General features: G+C 37.3%; 1 protein-coding gene across 3 annotated transcripts in view; it reads left to right on the top strand.

Moving 5' to 3' along the window:
* The window catches only part of ZFR (zinc finger RNA binding protein), a 51,483-nt gene extending 33,687 nt beyond the window's left edge, over positions 1-17,796 (top strand). For 2 of the 3 annotated variants that reach the window (XM_034773136.1, XM_034773135.1), the window contains exons 13-20: positions 807-1,012; positions 1,267-1,417; positions 3,197-3,338; positions 8,358-8,455; positions 9,273-9,368; positions 14,254-14,365; positions 14,503-14,600; positions 15,290-17,796. In XM_034773136.1, the coding sequence (XP_034629027.1) occupies positions 807-1,012; positions 1,267-1,417; positions 3,197-3,338; positions 8,358-8,455; positions 9,273-9,368; positions 14,254-14,365; positions 14,503-14,600; positions 15,290-15,469 (1,083 nt within the window). In that variant the 3' untranslated portion in view covers positions 15,470-17,796. Of the gene's footprint in view, positions 1-806; positions 1,013-1,266; positions 1,418-3,196; positions 3,339-8,357; positions 8,456-9,272; positions 9,369-14,253; positions 14,366-14,502; positions 14,601-15,289 lie in introns of those variants that run through there. The other variant, XR_004646063.1, reaches the window with a different exon arrangement.
* Positions 17,797-18,327: the final 531 nt, after the last annotated feature.

Genomic DNA, 18,327 nt, shown 5'->3' with positions numbered 1-18,327 from the left:
TTTCCTTACATGTAGAGTTGACAGAATTTGATTTTTATAGTTTTGAAGGATAATATCCATGTTTATTTTTAAGCATTTTTTAATTATCAATTTAAATTTTAATTGTTGCAGGAAATTACGGGGTAAGAGTAAGACAATAATAATTTAATAAGAGTAGGCATTGGAATTCAAAAAGTTAAAGCTTTTTAGCGGTTAAACCACAAATTGTAACGTGTCCAGATATATAAAGTCAGTATCCTTAAAACTCTACTAAGTTCTCAAGCAGACTTTTCTTTCTTTGCCTAGCTGCAAATTTAGAATAGATGGAGCTATTTTTTCATCGTGTGTGTGTGTTCAGCATTTATCTACATTTACCGATTAAAAATCTAATCCTTCCAACCTTTCTTATATTTGGTTATACAGACGCTCCCCAGGTTACGCAAACCCGCACTTACGGAAAAAGTTCCGTAAGCAGTGTGTGTTTGTGGGTTGGTTTTTTTGGTGGTTTTTTTTTTTTTTTTTTTTTTTTTGCATGATTGTCAGGTTTACATCCCTGACTTATGCAAAATTTGACTTATGGAAGGTGTTCTGGAACGGGACGCTTGCGTAAGTCAGGGAGCATCTGCATGCATGTTTACTTGAGTAGTCTTAAAATTACTGTGTCTTTAGCTTTTAGTTTTTGTTACTTTTAAATTGCCAGGTTTTATATGTGATTATGATGCTGTCACTCAGCACTCTTACTGGTTTTGTTTTTAATTAAGTTTTCTTGCTAGAACTTGTATTTTAAAAATTCAAGTAAAGTTACCATAACATTTTTCTCAATGTAGCCTCTGCGTCGTCCAGACTCATCTGATGACCGTTATGTGATGACCAAACATGCAGCCATTTATCCAACTGAGGAGGAACTTCAGGCAGTCCAAAAAATAGTTTCCATCACTGAGCGTGCTCTGAAACTTGTGTCTGACAACATGACTGACAATGAAAAAACTAAGGGCAAAGAGGGGGATGATAAGAAAGATGGCAGTAAAGACAGGTATGTCTGTCTTCAGTTTAAAAAAATTTTGTGCTGAGGTGGAAAAAGTCATCCCATGTTTCTCCCCCTATATCATCTTTAGTGCCGCCTCAGATTCTGTTCTCTCTAGGTTCTGACTGCATGCATCACGATGGTATCTGAGTATGTGGAGCGCTGTGTTTTACTTTATCTGTTTTTTTAATCTTCAAAGTTGTTTATGAATGATTGATATGATTTGAAGCACGTCTTGTAACTATAACTTCACTTCCCCACAGAGCTTTGAAAGGAGTTTTACGGGTAGGAGTTTTGGCTAAAGGCTTACTTCTCCGTGGAGACCGAAATGTCAACCTTGTTTTGCTGTGTGCTGAGAAGCCTTCAAAGGCATTACTCAGTCGTATTGCAGAAAGTCTTCCCAAACAACTTGCAGTAAGTTGGATTTGGATTTTTGAGAAGATGCCATAAAGAACGTTTTCTGGAGTCAAATTATTTGTAGGGCTGACTGTTCCCTAGCAGGGACATTAAAAGTTGTGTAGCATTTTCCCAGTATTTGTATCTGAATTCAGTGCCCATGAAAAGTCTTTTCAACCCATTGTATGGGTAAGCAAGAAGCGGGATCCATTTCACAAGAGCATGGAAATGTTTGTTCTGCTCCTCACAGGTAGTGCCAGTTCATAGATGTAGTAATCTCTCTGTCCTTTTATATGTGGAGACAGAGGTTGGTGTAAGAATCCTCTTTTGCCTAAACTACCATCAGTGCCAAAGACGGAAGTAATATACATACATGGTAACAGTCGTAGGTGGTTTACTTGAATGGAGATTATAAATAGCAATACAGTTATCCGTTACTATGCCCCCCCAAGATGACTAGGTAAAAATAGCAAAAACTGTATGACCCTTTCATAAGCCGACCCTATATTTCAGGGGTTGGCAAACTTTGGCTCCTGGCCCGTTAAGGTAAGCCGCTAGCATTAGCCTGGACATTTTGTTTACCTGGGGCGTTCACAGGCACGGAGCCCCTCCGCTCCCAGTGCCCACGATTTGCCGTTCCCAGCCAATGGGAGCTACGGGAAATGGCGTGCCTGTGAACGCTCCAGGTAAACAAAACGACAATGTATTAGATATTCAATTCAATGATTACATAGAGTTTTTTAAATCATCAAATTTTGGTGTAGACCCGTTTATAAGCTGACCCTGCTCTTTGATGCATCATTTTTTTACCAAAAATATTCGGCTTCTGAACGGCACCTACCTCATTACTCACTCTAAGATTGCACACACATACATAGCACTGAATGTGAAGTGAAACATCTGCCATAAATCCCCGAATAATGAAAAATTCATACTTAGAACTATGATCTTATCTCTCATCTACTCCAAAAGCCTACGTATGTTATGGAATCATAGAAGGTTTGCAATGTTGTCCTCTGTTCTGATGTCACTTGACAGAGGATAATATTGCAAGACAATATGCTGGCACAATGGATGAATTGAGAAATAACTAGCTTTCACTGAATTTTTTGTTTGCTTTTGTTGTTGTAAGCAAAATATGCAAACCTTGGGCCAGGTCCTCGAGACCAGCCATTTGCCTGTGCAGCTTGTGGAGGAGGGGAGGACGGTGTTGACAGGTTTTCCTTGTGTCATTAGGAGCCAGTAATTCTGATCATAAGGAATAACTTAGACTAGCCTCATGGCTACTCTTTAAGTTATTGCGTGGTCTGTTAGCTGCCCCCGGGGGCCACTCCAGCAACCATTAATAAAGTAAATATAGCAGTTTACCTGCACTCGAAGGGGTTGTGGCATAGGAATCACTACTTCAGCTCTGTGCCATCTAAAGATTTCTCCAAACCAGGGGAATCCTCCATTGATTAGTTAAACCGGGTTTAAGACTGTTTTTTTTAACTTAAAAATTGCTGAGAATCTGACCCCTTATTTTAATATATTTTGTGCATGAATTTCCTCAGTGTGGTATCTTTTAAAAATGCTTTTGGGGCAACTGCTCCATGTTTTTAGTTACAGTTCCTGATAAAACTGCATGGCATTTTTTTTTAAACTGCATGATTAAAATCATATAATTATGTATTGAGCAGACACCATTCTTATATTGTAGTTCTGTGACCCTCTGAGAATGAATGTCCCCCCCCTTCCACCCCCTCTTTTTTGTAAGTGCTAAATGTGCAGTTGCTTCCGATTTTTTTCATTATTCAGGTAATAAGTCCTGAGAAGTATGAAATAAAGTGTGCAGTACCAGAAGCAGCGATAATTTTGAATTCATGTGTGGAACCCAAAATGCAAGTTACGATCACATTGACATCACCGATCATTCGGGAGGAGAACATGAGGGATGGAGGTTGGAAAGTTGTTAAAGATGTTACCTCTATATTACCGGTTTTTGTATATTTATCTAGTCTGTTTAAGATGACATTAAGTCCTGGAAGGCAACATGCTGGCATAATATACGTATTTGATTGAAACCCTACTTATTCAACAACCAGTCTTGCTAGAGATCATTAAAATTCAAGGCTTATATGATGCATTTATTTAGATCAAAAAATTATCATCTTCCCCCTAACTTAATGTCCAGCCTCAGCTTTCTGGAAAAGTTACTAAATTGTGTCTCTTTTCTCCTCCCTCCCCTTACAAAATTCAGTTATTTGGAAAACTAAATGTTTTACAGCAAGTTGGTTACAAGCCTGCCCTCAGAGATTTTGCAGCATATTAGAAAACTAAATCTTTATATCTTTACATTCTGGTTTTGAAACCGGATCTGTCTTGCCACCACTTACATCTTTAAAATGGCATTGCTGCGTATAATATACACGTTATTTTGATGTTCATAGTGCTTGTAGCTTTGTCTGAAAGAAGATGTGAATTTTTCCAGCTGTCTGAGGTTGGTCTTCGGACTGGAGTGCTTTTTTAAATATACAGGCTCCTAGTATTAAGATCTGAGTATTTTACCAAATAGCATACACAGAGTAGTACAGTAATAACAAATGGTTTGGTCACTGAGTTAAAGTAGAAGTTGGTTGGCGCTCTTAAAACCGATTTATATTTGTGAATGTGCAATCCCACTGGTGCCAGCAGTGTTGCTTTAGGGTCTGTTCTGTAACACTTTCAAAGCTCCAAAAGCTTTTTAGCCAACAAGCATGATTAATGTCTGCAATAGGTTGGTTCTATTGTTCTGTGGGTCAGATAAAATTAACTTTGTTTCCTTTCATCCTGTGTTTTCATAGTCAAAGAGATCATAACAAACCAGGGTCTGTTGTTGAATATGAACCTACAAGCAGGCAATTTGTCTGTATTAACACTTTTTCATGATGCAGGTTGGAAAAAAAAGTGTGTGTATGTATATGTGTGCGTGTGTATATACATATATAGTTATTTAATTAAAATCATAGAATTAATTCTTTTATTTTGTCTCAGCAGTTTTATCTATCCTTTAAAATATTTGAGGCTTTTCCTTATGTTAGATATTTTTGAAATTAGAGAATTATCATCAAGCTTTGTTGTCAGAGCTGCTTCCTACGCCAGAAAACAAAGCTGGAATATGTGTTCTCTGGATTGGATGACTTCTATTTTTGATCTTTAGTAATATGCTGTGCACAATTAATGAACTGTGTGTATATCTCCAACTATACATGCTTTGTACCAATATTATTACATCAAACCCAGCCATTTTCGTCTCCATTTTTGGCAATTGAAATTATGCCAGAAATGTGATACTCGGTTCACCTGGACTGAATCATGCAAAGCATTTCACCTTGTTAACAATTGGTTTAAAAAAAAAAGAAAGAAAGAAAAAGCAGTCGCCGTTATAGGTTTGATTATAGATGCTATGAAATTAGATTAATTTTAACCATTATCTTTATTCCTTAATGTACTGTGGAAAACTACAATTAGTCCACACTGAAGTTCTAAACTACAGTAAAATTGGTTTGTGGCCATTAGAATTTTATCCTATAATAAATGTAAAAAGATAAATCACAGGTGTTTTTCAGTTCATTAATACTTTATGCCCCAAAGGAAACAAAACTATATTTTTGTCTGACCCAGACTTGAGCTAGAATTGTCATTCTGAGTTTGAGTCACCTGCTGAGTTGATGGTATTGCCTTTAGGGAAGCAAAATCAAACAAGGTAAATCGATTTCACTTCAAGACACTGAGCAGTGTAAAATGGATGTGCGGAAAAGTTCACTCGTGAAACTAGAAGAAAATGCAGAATATTGAACTGCAGATTATTGCAATAAACCAGGTCTTATTATGAAGATTGCTGCTTATTTGCTGCAGAATAACTGTGTGTTTTTTCTTTTACTGCAGCTCCTAATGCTCTGTGTCTTAAAATGGTTTAAAGTCTTTTGCTGGCTTTGTGGGAGCTAGTTTAGGTGATAACGAAGGCTTTGCCGGAAGAAACAGTTTGATTAAAGATGAGACTGTGACTTGCATGTGAAGTAAAATCATATTTAGTGTGTGATAATAATCCCATTAAATGACAAAAGGATAAAAAAGAAAATGAATTATTTTAAAAATAAAACTGTTAACCGCACGGCAATTGTGCCATACATTATTGTGCATTTGACAGTTATCCAGCATTTCCCTGAATTGACTTGGAATCTGATAAGTTCTAAATGCTCTAACCCTTGCTGTAGAATCTTTCTCTCAGCAAACAAAGTATATTATGTGTGTGTGTGTGTGGGTTTTTGGTTTTTTTTTTTTTTTTTTTTTGTTGTTGGTTTTTTTTTTTTTTTTAATCCTTAGTTTATCAGTCCCGGTCCAAAGCCTTCTAGCAGAGGGAGTTGAATCCTGTCAGGGGTTGCTGCCAAGACATCGGAAGGATTTTTGACCAAGGTTTTCTAAAGCTCAGTGTCACACCTGCCATACTGCATAAAGGATAGGCTTTGGTTGCATAGTCCTAGCATTTACTGTTACTTTGTGTTTTTTCTTTTTGTCTTTTGTCTCTCTTCTAGAATTAAGCAGTGTTCACACTAGTTTTGAAATAGTTGACTGGGTAACATGTATTTCACATAGTGGAATTTACTGAAATTGATATACCTGTTAACTTTTAATGAGGAAATAGTGTGGACACAGCATGTCTTCTAACCAAAGATTAACCCCTTATGTTTAGGTTATTTATAAAATACAGTTACATAGGGTAAGAATTTGTACTTGTTTTTGTAAATTAACATAGCTTTTGTTTTAGGTTAACAGGGTGGCAGGTTAGGAGTCTAATTACTATAGTCTTTAAGGGGTTAATCCACTTGAAACGTAAAACAGGTGCAAAAATCCACAATGACATTTTACAAGAGTTTCTCAAATATATTTTCAGCCAAAATTTATTCTCAGTTGCAATAGGTGCCTTGGCATCTTCTGACTTTCACAATAGCTTTAAGTTTCAAGGTTATTCATGCAGTCTCCATTATTAATGGTACATGGCATATTTCAGATCCATGTTTCCAGCATAAAGTAAGATTGTCTACTGTGCATTAAAATGTAAATATTTCATAATGGAATTATTTTCCAAAGTGTTTCAGTGCTAGAAACTGAGTAATTGCAGTTTCAAGTTATATAGTATATTATTATGCTGAAAGATTGCACAGTGTCACCTATTTGCACATTCGTGTTATAAGAATGTAGATAATTGACTGACACACAGGCCACTTGACCCCCCCCCCCAGTTTGGGTTAATTTCTCAACCTCCCCTTGGTTTTCTACAATGGGTTTTTCTCTAAATGTATTCATTGTCTCTAATACTCACATTATGCTCCTTTCTTAGATTGTCTTGCTTGACAGCTTTTTTCTGTAGGTTTACTATTCTTGACTGAGATAATTTTACTTTTAATGTCTTCACTTACTCTTTGACCCCTTCATCAGTGTAAATGGCTCCTCATTTCACCTTATCAAATACAATCTCACAAATATACTCAACATTAGTATCTACTTTTTTCCCAAAAAAATTCTTAATGTGGAATCATTGTGGCTTCTTATATTTCACCTGGTGCAGAGCAAAATAAATTTTCCAATGAAAAGGAGACCAAATCCAAACAGTATTCTAGATTTAATTTTTAGTAATTTATATTGGAGAGTTATAGTATCCTTTTTGATTTATATGCTTTTTAACAGTGGGTACATCCTAATAGCCTATTGACTTTTTTTCCTTCATTTTATATGTTGGCAGCTGCCTTAAAGTTTTCCCTTAAATCTTTTTCAAGTCAGTATGCTTTATGAGTGTTACAGTGAATGTCATCACTTTGTTTGGTACTCTAACTTGCTCATGTCACATTTTCCAACACCAGACTGCTTTTAATATATTGCCACTCTTCTGAATGAGCCAAATGGAGTGTTGTTTAATTAGTCATCCTCTGCCATATCAACATATTTTGTTACTCATCATGAAGGCCATTTTCATATATAATAAGCTAAGGGCGTTATATAACTAATAATTGAGTTACACCATTAGCCAGCTAGAAACTACCTTTTGGAATCACTCAGTGTTGCCTGTTTTGTTGGGACAACCAATTTGAAAAAGCTTATTGTACCATTAGGTAGTCATAACTTGATCAAAACCCCGTTTCTTGAACACTTAAATGTACAAGATCTATTGTTTCTTTTATCTTCCAAACATTCTGATACTGCTTCTACTTCTCTTCTTTCTTCTTTCTCCTGCTTAGACTTAACCAAGATATGCCTTTTTCAGCTGTTCGTTAATATTTCTTAGATGAAATTGGACGGTGTGCACGCGCACACCGTGGAGATGCAAAAGCTATAGAAATTATAGTAGAAAGTAATTAAACTGATTGGAATTCTAGAGAGTATTTCACATACTTTGTCATATTAAAGCAAAATAATTTGCACTATAATTTAAATTTTAATGATGATATCACCAGATTCTGTGTGCTTCCAGAGCTTATTTGTTATACTTGTCCCTTTTTTATTAGAAGTAGGTCCAGAGTAACATGAGACCATTTAAGTTCAGCAAACTCAGTTTGTTGTAAATTCTACTCCATTAAAGTGGATTTTTGTGTTCCTTCTGTCTGTGTTCTCTGTGCTGGTGCACTGTGTCCAACCATCCTTCCTTCAATATTTAATTTTAGGGGAAATCTATTTTTACAGAGTTAGTTTGTATGAATAACTGCAGACTACTGCATAATCTGCAGTCCATTAAAAAATTAGATTGAGGGCTAAATTGTATTATGCTCTTGATCTTTATACTGGGTTATATTCTAATCCCAATTAAAGGGATTTTATTGATATGTTGGATGGGGGTTAAACTCTAAATGGCACGTGTGACATTGAAGCTACTTTAAGGAAGTGTCTTGCTCACCTGGTCAAACACCCATTCCTCACTGCATTTTGCCAATTCAATCCATTTTAGATGTAACCTCGGGTATGGTGAAAGACCCACCGGACGTCTTGGACAGGCAAAAATGCCTTGACGCTCTGGCTGCTCTACGCCACGCTAAGTGGTTCCAGGTTCGGAACATCATTTTACTTTCTTCTTGTAGCCTTATGAGAGATTAGTTCAGTTGCAATATAAATGTTTAACTGTGAAAAAACTCAAGGTTGCCCATGGTAATAATACTTTAAATTAAATGAACAGAAAAATGTTATCATAGAAAGCTCAGTATGGAAGAACTGCTTTATGCAGTTATTGCTGATCTGACATAAACTCTTTTTCTGATCATTGAGAAGGCGATGTTGAAAGCTTGACTCGCTTTGGGTGATCATATGTTGTGTGTATTTGTAATATATTCCATAAGGCTGCAGAGTAACTTTGCTTTAAATAATGGAATATGTGTTTAAAGCTTTGTGTTTAGATTTAAGACTTTTTTTCCCTATTTCTTGAAGTGCATTAAGTGTAGGGAATGAAAGGTGAGAAATAACTGTTTGGTTTAGTGACTTTGCACTCTGGCAAAGGCACAACAAAGAAACCAAACAGATTCCCTTGACCTTTCAGTCTCTATACATACTTTTTAGATCTTTATTCTTTTTATTTCTAATATAGAAAGATATTATATGTATTGTTACAGATGAATATAGGTCAAAGTGTACAGGGGATCAAGAAATATTACTCTTGTATAACCTGTGCACTTTGACTTCTACCACCTTAAGTTTACTAACCCTGGCACAAAATACTGCTGTAAATGGCAGCTCATGAACACCGTTTTAGTGACTTGTTTCTATTCTATATCTGAGCTTCCATTGAACAGTGGTGTTTTAGCTTTTCAACCTGTGGCCTGTTTTCTGTAGGTGCTGGGATTAATTAACTTGATTTTGTATTGCTCTCAAGGCTAGAGCTAATGGTCTGCAGTCCTGTGTGATTATCATACGTATTCTTCGTGACCTCTGTCAGAGAGTTCCAACTTGGTCTGACTTCCCAAGCTGGGTGAGTAATCCTCTTTTGCATGCACTTTAAGGCAGCAGCATGTTGCTACAAGTTCAGTGTCAGAAAATGCTGGTGCAACTTTTTTTTAAATAAAGCCATATGTCAAGAATCAGTTTTTTGGTTGGTGTTTTTTTTTCCCCCCTCAGCAGACAATTTCTTTTAAATCTTTAAAAAGAACCCAGACTTCTGGTAACCTGTGATTTCTGAGGCTAGATCTTTACCAAAGAATTTATTTTCTTCTACAAAACAAAAATACCACCAAAGAATTCAGTACTTCTTTTTTCTCTTCTTCAAAGAGTTTGTATAGAAGTTAGGAATGATTATTTTTCATCTCAGTTTACTCTGAATTGCTTGGCCTTTCCTGAGACTTGTTTGAAATAATTTGTCAAATGTATCTGGATAGCCATTGCAGAACAAACTTTGTGTAAAAGTTACTTGCTAAGGACCCCTTCTGTTACCATTCTCCTTAGGCCTGGTCTACACTAACCCTCCCAATTCGAACTAAGGTACGCAACTTCAGCTACGTGAATAATGTAGTTGAAGTCGACGTACCTTAGTTCGAACTTATCGCGGTCCAGACGTGGCAGGCAGGCTCCCCCGTCGACTCCACGTACTCCTCGCGCCGAGCAGGATTACCGGAGTCGACGGGGAGCACTTCTGGGTTCGATTTATCGCGTCCAGACAAGACGCGATAAATCGAACCCAGAAGTTCGATTGCCTGCCACCGAACCAGCGTGTAAGTATAGACAAGCCCTTAATATCTGTTGCTGCTGCCAGATATCGTACCAATGTATTGATATATGATGATCCATCTTTGACAGGGAGCGTGTTGGAAATAGTCCAAGCCACTTCATTGTTAGTTTGGGTTTGGACCAGAAATGAGTTCTAAGATAAAAGGAGGGCTATAAAAGAATTTACCAATTCACTTCTGCTTAACTGAAAATAGTGTATAATAGTTACATTTTTTCATTAAGGCTTATTTGGCTTTAAAATAATACTTGAGCAATCTAAACACAGCACCAGATTCTGTGCTGCATCTCTTGAAAGAGCCAGCACACACAGCATAGCTCAAGGGGAGAGAGGGCAAAGGTGCCCTCCGTAAACCACCAGCATTCCAGACTGCTGAGAGGCTGGTACAGTCCCCAGTAGAAGCTGGAGGCTGCTCTGACTTAAGACTGTTTTCCTCGGGCTGCCCTCTGGGCTGCAGTGTCACCATAGTGATAGGTACTATGACTGTGCCCCCGAAACACACCCCTTAAACTGGAACTTGCGTGTGCAACTTGTGTTGGCCCTATGTGCCTGCTGCATCTGTGTGCGATATAGGAGCCCGAGCAGGCATAGAATCAGCTTCATAGTTTCTTTAGTCATCAATGTAAAGTTACAAATTTCTGCAGAAAGAAAAGGTATTGAGTTTCATTATTTATGGTTCAAACTCCCTCTTCTAGGAAAATAAAAGCGAGGCTTTAACTATTTAAAATGGGATGATGAGCCAGAGGGAGGAGGAAGTTTACTACTACGCTCTTCATTAATACACACTTCCTAGAGGCCCCGAGGAATTTAGATACAAGTTCTCTTTTTCTACAGAAGAAGTTATATAATGCATTGCATACAGGAGAAAAATACTACAGCAAAATATTTTAGGTTGCAAAACATCAAACACTCAAAAATTAGGTTTCAGAGTGGTAGCCGTGTTAGTCTGTATCAGCAAAAAGAACAAGGAGTACTTGTGGCACCTTAGAGACTAACAAATTTATTTGGACGTAAGCTTTCGTGGGCTAAAACCCACTTCATCGGATGCATGCAGTGGAAAATACAGTAGGAAGATGTGTATATATACACAGAGAACATGGAAAAAATGGGTGTTTTTGTTGTGGTGTGTGTGGTTGCTGGTGAGTATTTGCTTCAGGTTGCGGGGCTGTCTGTAAGCAAGGACTGGCCTGTCTCCCAAGATCTGTGAGAGTGAGGGATCGCTTACAGACAGCCTCCCATCCTGAAGCTAATACTCACCAGCAACCACACACTAATCCAGGAACCTATCCTTGCAACAAAGCCCATTGCCAACTCTCTCCACATATCTATTCAAGGGACACCATCATAGGACCTAATCACATCAGCCCACCCTCAGAGGCTCGTTCTCCTGCGCATCTACCAATGTGATATATGCCATCATGTGCCAGCGGTGCCCCTCTGCCATGTATATTGGCCACACCAGACAGTCTCTATGCAAAAGAATAAATGGACACAAATCAGACGTCAAGAATTATAACATTGAAAAACCAGTCGGAGAACACTTCAACCTCCCTGGTCACTCAATTACAGACCTAAAAGTCACAATTCTTCAACAAAAAAACTTAAAAACAGACTCCAACAAAAAACTGCCGAACTGGAATTAATTTGCAAACTGGACACCATTAAATTAGGCTTGAATAAAAACTGGAAGTGGATGGGTCATTACACAAAGTAAAAACTATTTCCCCATGCTAATTTTTCCCCTACCGTTACTCACACCTTCTTGTCAATGGTTTGAAATGGGCCATCCTGATTATCACTACAAAAGTTTTTTTTTTCTCCTGCTGATAATAGTCCACCTTAATTGATTAGTCTCAATAGAGTTGGTATGGCAACACCAATTTTTGCGCGCGTGTGTGTCTTCCTACTCTTATTTTCCACTGCATGCATCCGATGAAGTGGGTTTTAGCCCACGAAAACTTATGCCCAAATAAGTTTTAGTCTGTAAGGTGCTACAAGTACTCCTCGTTCTTTTTTCAAAAATTAGGAAATGCCAGTATTTAGGTTACTTATGCATTGCAAATTCTACCCCATTGCATTATGATGCATTATTTATTGAATGATCATACACTGTTTTTTTTTCCTCGTTATTCCTACCTGATTTGGTTCATAGGATGGACAGTGCTCAGAGAATGAGGCAGCTGTTTGATATTTTTGTACTCCCCGTTCAGTTAGTGGCCCTCTCTCCCTTGTTTACCAGATGCCATCCAAAGCCTCCAGTGAATTCAGAATTATTTCCTCATAGTCTTTTCTAGGGCACTCATCATCTTAGTAGGTGAGTGCCTCACAAACATTAATGAATTTTTCTATACTGCAAGACGGGAGGCATCCATTTTACAGGTAGGGAAACTGACGCACAAAGATTTGCCTGAGGCCACATAGTGAATCAGTGGCAAACCTAGGATTTGAACACACACTCCTGATTCCCAACCCTGTCCTCATTCTTTCAGACCATACTGTCTTATTGCTAGAGCTGCTGAATATTCACAGCTCCCATTGACTTCTGTTGTAGCTGTAAGTGCTCTGCATATCAGGCCCCAGGAATCTCAAGTTGAGCAGAGCAGGAATGAGGAATTCACAATTAATAGCAAAATGTTGGTTTAAGTAATTTATTCAGCATTATATTGAAAGACCGTGGCAGAAGCAGGGATAGAATTGGATTCTCCTGTATGTCATTCACCTGCCTTAACCACAAGATCATCCTTTCTCTTCTTGCAGTCCCCTGTCTTGGTTTCTACACACTATCCAACTGCTAGAACAAATGAAGCAGGGTTCTTACAGACTAATTCATTACTTGACTGTGCTTCATTCCCTGCTTGCTGTGCATCTTGTGCACTCAATGAAGCCGGGATTCTCTGGAAAACAGTCTTTAATTACCTGATCACATACTATCAGAATGAATGTAAACAAAGCTGCAGAATTACGGCCGCATAGGCAACCCAAATGCCTTATTTTCTAATGCTCAACTTAGTAAAATAACAGGGGTAGCCGTGTTAGTCTGGAGCTGTAAAAAGCGACAGAGTCCTGTGGCACCTTATAGACTAACAGACGTATTGGAGCATAAGGTTTCTTGGGTGAATACCCACTTCGTCAGACGCATGGTGCCACAGGACTCTTTGTCGCTTCTTAGTAAAATAAATAATCCTCTTTTAATGGGTGGAGATTTTTTTGGCCGGGGGATGGGGGGGAGGCAGGGGGAGGGAGGTTATGGGATTTCCTAGTCTTTTAAAAGAAAAAAAGGTAAATTATTTCATGTGCAGCTGTATCATCCTCACTATCATGCATCACCTGGTGTAGGGTTTGAATGCTAAACCTTCAGTTGTTCCACACAGCTTGACCCACAGGACTAACAATTTGAGCATAGGAAATTATCCCTCAGGATGGAAGGGGTTGATCAGGGGAAGTCTGGCCCAGTGCGCATACGCTTATTCTCCCTTTCTCTTCTCTCACCCTCCCATCTCAGTACAGGAAGGGGAGGAGGAACCAGGCTCAGATTGTGCTCTCTCCACCCCCAACCCATTCCCTACCCAATCTCCCTGAAGAGTGTGCCCACTCCTGGGATTCCCAGTGCAGTCTGTATTACTGGTGCTGCTTTGGCAGTGATGTGGGCCAGACTTGGATTAGAATGTTTGTGTTCGGGGGACTGTTTTTTGGCATGCTGCTAACAGATGTGACAGAAGGGAAATTGTGATTTTTTTTTTTTTTTTCATTTATATCTCAGCTAAGCCTGAACAGAATTTCATGGGTCAAAGAAAAGGTACTTTTCTAACCCTAGGATGTTCTCCCTGCTGAATTTCAAAGGCCAACTGCAAACAATGGAGGTGTTAGAGCATCTCAAAAAAGGTCATAAGAATCTTATAATGGGAAGTGTTAGACAATCTAAATATAGGGGTTATTGCTGTTAGGCTAATTTTGTATCCCTATTCAGCTGTCTAAAAATCTGTTAGTCTAACTTTTCCTTACTTTTCAACTGGACACAATATTCTTTGTGTAACTTATTAAGCTGTGTATACCAGAAGATCTGAGTTGAATTGTGATGGTTTCTTTTTTTAAAGCAGCCTAATAAAATAGTCTCTTTTTCTATTCTTGATTTTAGGCTATGGAGTTACTAGTAGAGAAAGCGATCAGCAGTGCTTCTGGACCACAAAGCCCTGGGGATGCATTGAGGAGAGTTTTTGAGTGTATATCTTCAGGAATAATCCTTAAAGGCAGGTTGCACTTGTTTGATACAAATTTTAGATTTTGTCAAAGGTATTTATAAGCTCAGCTAAAATGTATATTATAGTTGCTATATATAATCAGTATATGTGGACTCTAGTAATGGTAACTAGCCGTATTGTTACAGGTGGTCCTGGCCTTTTGGATCCTTGTGAAAAAGATCCTTATGATACACTTGCTTTAATGACAGACCAGCAACGAGAGGATATTACTTCGAGTGCACAGGTAATCAACATTATAATAAAATAGCCAAGTGTGGTATGCTGAAATATTTAAGATCGTTCTCCTTCAGTAGTAAAACTGGGGTGGGGGGGGGGGAGAATTGACTAATGTAACAAAAGTTTGAATAAATGCACAGATACATGCTCAGTTTAAGGGCTGAGTACTCAGGTGTTCTCACATAATGCTCAGTCTACCTATTAGAAACAGGCAATAAATCCTGAGGGCACTTACACTGGGAATCAAACTAGCTCCAAAATAAGGATAGCCTTTATGATGGCTTTATGCCCGACAAGGGTTCCCTTGTAGGGGAAGTATTCCAACTGTACGTTTGGTACAGTTTTAGATCAGCTTTATGGCACAAAGGGTACTTTGTCATAAACTAAGATGTGGACCTAAGATTAGCTGTTGCTACTGCCAAGATTAGGAAGAGGATTACTGCAGTTCCATCCTTTTGTACTTGCAAAGATGTTCACTCTTGTCTGTATTTTATCAATCTAAATGACTGTACCTGTTTAAACTTAAAACTATATTGGATTGAAAAGGATTACTGTAGATAAATTTGCGTAAGCTTTGATTGTTTTTTTTAATGTGGTTTATGAATGTTAACTGCCTCCACTGTCATATTTAGGTTTAACATTTGTTTCTGATAAAAGGTTTTTGTTTTGTTTCCCCCCTCCTCCCTCTGTTACCAGTTTGCACTGAGACTCCTTGCATTCCGTCAAATACACAAAGTTCTAGGAATGGATCCATTGCCACAGATGAATCAACGTTTCAACATTCATAACAATCGTAAAAGGAGAAGAGACAGTGATGGGGTCGATGGGTTTGAAGCAGAGGGGAAAAAAGACAAAAAAGATTACGATAACTTTTAAAAATGTCTGTCATCAGTGTTAAGACAGGAAGTGATAATAGGAGTCCATTTGTTGCCTGACTCTTTTTTATTCATAATAATGTCTGTTTTAAAACATCCAAAAAACAGATGGAAGATCAATTTTGCAGAAAGAGGACTTAACTCTTCTGTGAAGTTCTAAACTTTTAATGGATGTGCAGTATCAGACAAATTATGGATGTAAAGATACCACAAATGGAAATTGTGCTCTGATTTAAAAAAATATTAGCTTAATTTCCCCCCCCCATTATTTTTTTTTATTTAGACATAGGTTACTAACTGTAGTAACTTCCCTATTTTTTTGTCCTTTTTATTAACTAGTCACTAGTGCATTGTCTTAAATCCTGACTCTATTTAATGCAGCATTTGTGCTTCAGTAGCTATGAGTATTTTGATATTTTATTTAGAAGTTTTGTTTGCCTTTGACACTAGTTGTATAAGTTACTCTGTGTTATAGATGGTATATAGTTTCCCTCCCACTTAATATTTTACAGCAGAACTTTTTTTTGTAAAGTGAGACTGCAGGATTTCGGTTTTTTTCCTAAACGTGAAGGGTTACAACACACAATTATCCTGCCGTTTGAGTGCTCAGAATTAAATGTTTCTGCCAATCTTGTGGCATTTTGTCTCTTTAGTGTGATATAACGGTGTAATTAAGACAGATTTGTGTTAATCTAATCAAGTTTGCTGTTAGTTGTGCATTAGCAGTATAAAAGCTAATATATACAGTATGGTCTTGCAACAGTTTTAAAGCAGCTGCATAATTGATCAAAAATGCATGACATTTTTGTTTTAATAGAAGGGCTTTTAAAACTATCATTTTAGGTTTAATGCATAGGTCTTTGTATGACTGACTTTGTGACATAGCAAGGCCAAAAAAATAACTTTCTGAATTTTTTTTTCTTAAGATGCTAGTAAAAGAGGGCATTTTCCCATTTGGACAAAGTTGGCAGTTGTTTTCAAACAGCTTTGTCAATGTGATACTAATGCCATTTCATTAGCCCTTAAAATAGATGTTTGCCATATCAGTGCCTGTGAGGTAACTCCTAGTAGCTATTCCTGTATAGCTATTTTTCTGTGATTTTTTTTTTTTTTTTTTCAGTAATTTGAAAACTAAAACTAAAGTGGATAAAGTATTGCTGACAAAGTGAAGGTTATCAAAGAAGAAAACCCAGAAAATTATTTGGTGTGGCCATAGTGTATGCTTATGTCTTCTTCAAAAGCTAAATATTATAGCAATGGTGTAAGTAAAATTACATCATACTGTTGATGTATGCTCCAGTACACAGATGTGATTTGTTGTCACAGCACTACAGTGGGATACGCAACAGTGAAATACGCAAATAAAAACTAAAGTTTATTAAATGACTTTAACATTCATTATACACTGGAACCTGAAGTTTCACTCTTTCTGTTTGGTGTGCACTATGCTTAGCTGAAGACCTGAAAAAATACGTGGGTTTAATATTGACTATGATAACATTCCTATAACTATTTTACAAATGACTGTAGGAAAATGTCAGATATTGCAAAGAACACTGGTTTTCTTGATTTAAAATTACTTCAAAGCCTTTTGATCCAATTCATCAGGTCAAACTTATCTTTGACCTTTTAAGTGATTAATTATTTTGCTTGTCCTTCAAAATATACTGGAGAAATTCCGAAAACATTTTAACACAGTGGCCTGTGGAATGTAAATACAATATTAATATAGGAGGGGGATCTTGCGTAAGTTTAAATATACAGTATCCTGTGAGCATCAAACACTGCGACTTAAAAAAATTAATACAAAGATATTAGTGGTCAGCAAACAAAATAATGGAAAGCTTTCCCAGTACAGAAAAAGATTCCTTAAAAGTAATTTCATATGGGAAATAGAGTAACTAGCATGTGCTCAAAAATTATTTTTAACAAAAGAGGATTGCACTAACGTCCTTTGTGCTACCTTGGCACTCAGTTCAGCAGTATGCAGTTGCCCAAGATCCTCTGCCTTTAAAAAGGAAGACGTTTTGCTGCCATGGTGTCCAATCAGTCATTGCCGTTTATTATTTTGGAAGTTGCTTCATGTTTTATATTTCAGTTGCTGTTCATTTGGCCATTTTAACTCCCTACGGAAGTTTCCTACCCAAATGAGAGATGCTGTCAGTTTAGTCATGTGACCCTATTCTTTAGGATGAAAAGGTCAAAGATAAGTTTTGGATTTCCTGCATTTTTGTTTCACTGACTTATACCTCTTAACCAGTTTCTGGATGTTTGAAATATTGTATACTTGAAGTGATTTCCCCATTAAACATGAAACTGTGACCATGATTTTTGTAGTAAAGAGTGGATTTGCAGTTTTGTTTTTCCTATCCATGATCAATGGATTATTTTAACTTGACAAAAATTACTGGCTTGTGCAGAATTAAGAGAAGGAAAAATCAGACAATTTGAGTTTTTTATTTTTAACAAGCTTGTAGAATACTTTTGCATTAAACTGTTTAATCTACTAAATCTTTTTTATATGCATGCATTTACAAAAAATACCTAAAACTGGTTTGCAAACACACAGATAATAGATACTAAGCATTTGACTATCCAATGTAATAATCAGTTAAACTGAATAATATTGATAATATATTGCATAACTACTTAGCAATATTTACCTTCTTTGAGTAGTTTCCCTATAGTTGCTCCATTTCAGGGATGCAAGCACCCTTCCACCATTGATTATTCTGATGTATTTCAGCATCCCTGGGTTTTAAGAGGTATGGGAGGCTATCACAGTAAGTGATGGGCGTCCTTGGTGCTCCTTTGTTTGGGAGATTACCATAGCCCCAGTAAGTGCAAGATTTGCTCATC

This window comes from Trachemys scripta, chromosome 6 (genome assembly GCF_013100865.1).
Source record: "Trachemys scripta elegans isolate TJP31775 chromosome 6, CAS_Tse_1.0, whole genome shotgun sequence".
Classification (NCBI taxonomy): domain Eukaryota; kingdom Metazoa; phylum Chordata; order Testudines; family Emydidae; genus Trachemys; species Trachemys scripta.
The sequence above is the reverse complement of the archived record's forward strand: the minus strand, read 5'-3'. Positions and strand labels throughout refer to the sequence as shown.